The sequence below is a fragment of the Suricata suricatta genome, chromosome 12 (genome assembly GCF_006229205.1).
Source record: "Suricata suricatta isolate VVHF042 chromosome 12, meerkat_22Aug2017_6uvM2_HiC, whole genome shotgun sequence".
In the NCBI taxonomy this organism is placed as follows: Eukaryota; Metazoa; Chordata; class Mammalia; order Carnivora; family Herpestidae; genus Suricata; species Suricata suricatta.
The window spans coordinates 9,584,193-9,585,439 of NC_043711.1; the positions used below are offsets into that span (position 1 = coordinate 9,584,193).

Sequence of the window (1,247 nt, forward strand, 5' to 3'; positions counted from 1 at the left end):
CCACCTGCCAGTGCAGCCACCTGAGCAGTTTTGCCATCCTCCTGGCCCACTATGACATAGTGGTGAGCAGCCCAGGGGCCGCCCTCCAGCGCCCACAGGTGGCAAGCTTACGGGAGACAGACAGCTGGTTCTCAATGGTGCCACCCAACTGGCTCGAAACGGTCACGCAGCTCCCGAGATTCCACCCCATCCCCCCCCCAGCCCCTTCCCTGGGACCCCCCACCCCCAGACCTCCCCATGACCCAGCAGCTGCTCTTGCTAGTGCCCCTCTGACTGTCCACCTGGACAGCTAAACTCTCCAAAGGGCGTCTGCCGTTTCGTATGTGGCTTCAGATTCATGCATACGCTGGGCCACGTGTATAACTGTAGTGGGCCGGGCAGAGTAGGGGGGGCGCTGGTCCAGGCCAAAGGCTCAGGAAGGACAAAAAGGTGGGTTTCAGGGAGTTGATAGATGTGGCCAGGTGTAGGAGGGGTAGAACTTGACCTGAGAGAGGAGGGTCAGAGGTTCGATGCTTAGTGTCCGAAAAGAACGGGGCCTTGAGGCCTGGCCTGGAGAGGGCCATGGGGAGGAACTGGGGACCCCTGGTGCATCCACGGTTGTGTGTGTGGGTATCGCCGGGCTCGGAGGGTGTTTAGGAAGAGACACAAAGCAGGTTTGCTCGTGTTGAAGGTAGAGGATGTGTGGGGAGGGAAATGCGAGGTCTCCAGGGACCTGGAGGGCAGACCCGATGGGTCTGGGTATGGGAGCCCACAAGGAGGGCGGGAAAGCCTCAGGGCGCTGCCTGGGCCCCACGCACCCCGTCCTGCACTAGGACCCGAAGCTGGCCTTGATCACCAAGGTGGGACTCGCGCTGTCGCTGGTCTGCCTGCTGCTCTGCATCCTCACCTTCCTGCTGGTGCGGCCCATCCAGGGCTCGCGCACCACCGTGCACCTGCACCTTTGCCTCTGCCTGTTCCTGGGCTCCGCCATCTTCCTGGCGGGCATCGAGAACGAGGGTGGCGAGGTAGGCCAGGTTGAGGTCCAGGGCGGTGGGAGTGTCTCACCTCCCCCAGAACTCCAGGCCGGCGAGGCCCCCGGGAGAGGGAGGGCGGGCCGCGTCCTGTCCCTGGTGTCCTGTCCCCGGTATGCGGTGCGACCACCCGCCCCGCCCGCCAGCCGTTGGTCTTCAGAACCCCAGGGCTTTGGCCACTCGCCCCCGCCCACCCCCGCGGGCCGGGCCCCGCCCACCCCCGCGGGCCGGGCCCCG

The 1,247-nt window shown here is 65.4% G+C and overlaps 1 protein-coding gene and 1 long non-coding RNA gene across 8 annotated transcripts in view; one reads left to right on the forward strand and one right to left on the reverse strand.

Moving 5' to 3' along the window:
* The window catches only part of LOC115273017, a 4,905-nt gene extending 3,718 nt beyond the window's left edge, over positions 1–1,187 (reverse strand). For 2 of the 3 annotated variants that reach the window (XR_003900605.1, XR_003900607.1), the window contains exon 1: positions 887–1,038. This is a non-coding gene — a long non-coding RNA (uncharacterized LOC115273017). The other variant, XR_003900606.1, reaches the window with a different exon arrangement.
* Positions 1–1,247, forward strand: part of ADGRE5 (adhesion G protein-coupled receptor E5) — an 11,988-nt gene that overhangs the window by 8,857 nt on the left and 1,884 nt on the right. For all 5 annotated transcript variants that reach the window (XM_029915893.1, XM_029915894.1, XM_029915895.1 and 2 more), the window contains one exon: positions 813–1,004. In XM_029915893.1, coding sequence (XP_029771753.1) covers positions 813–1,004 — 192 coding nt within the window. The remainder of the gene's footprint in view (positions 1–812; positions 1,005–1,247) is intronic.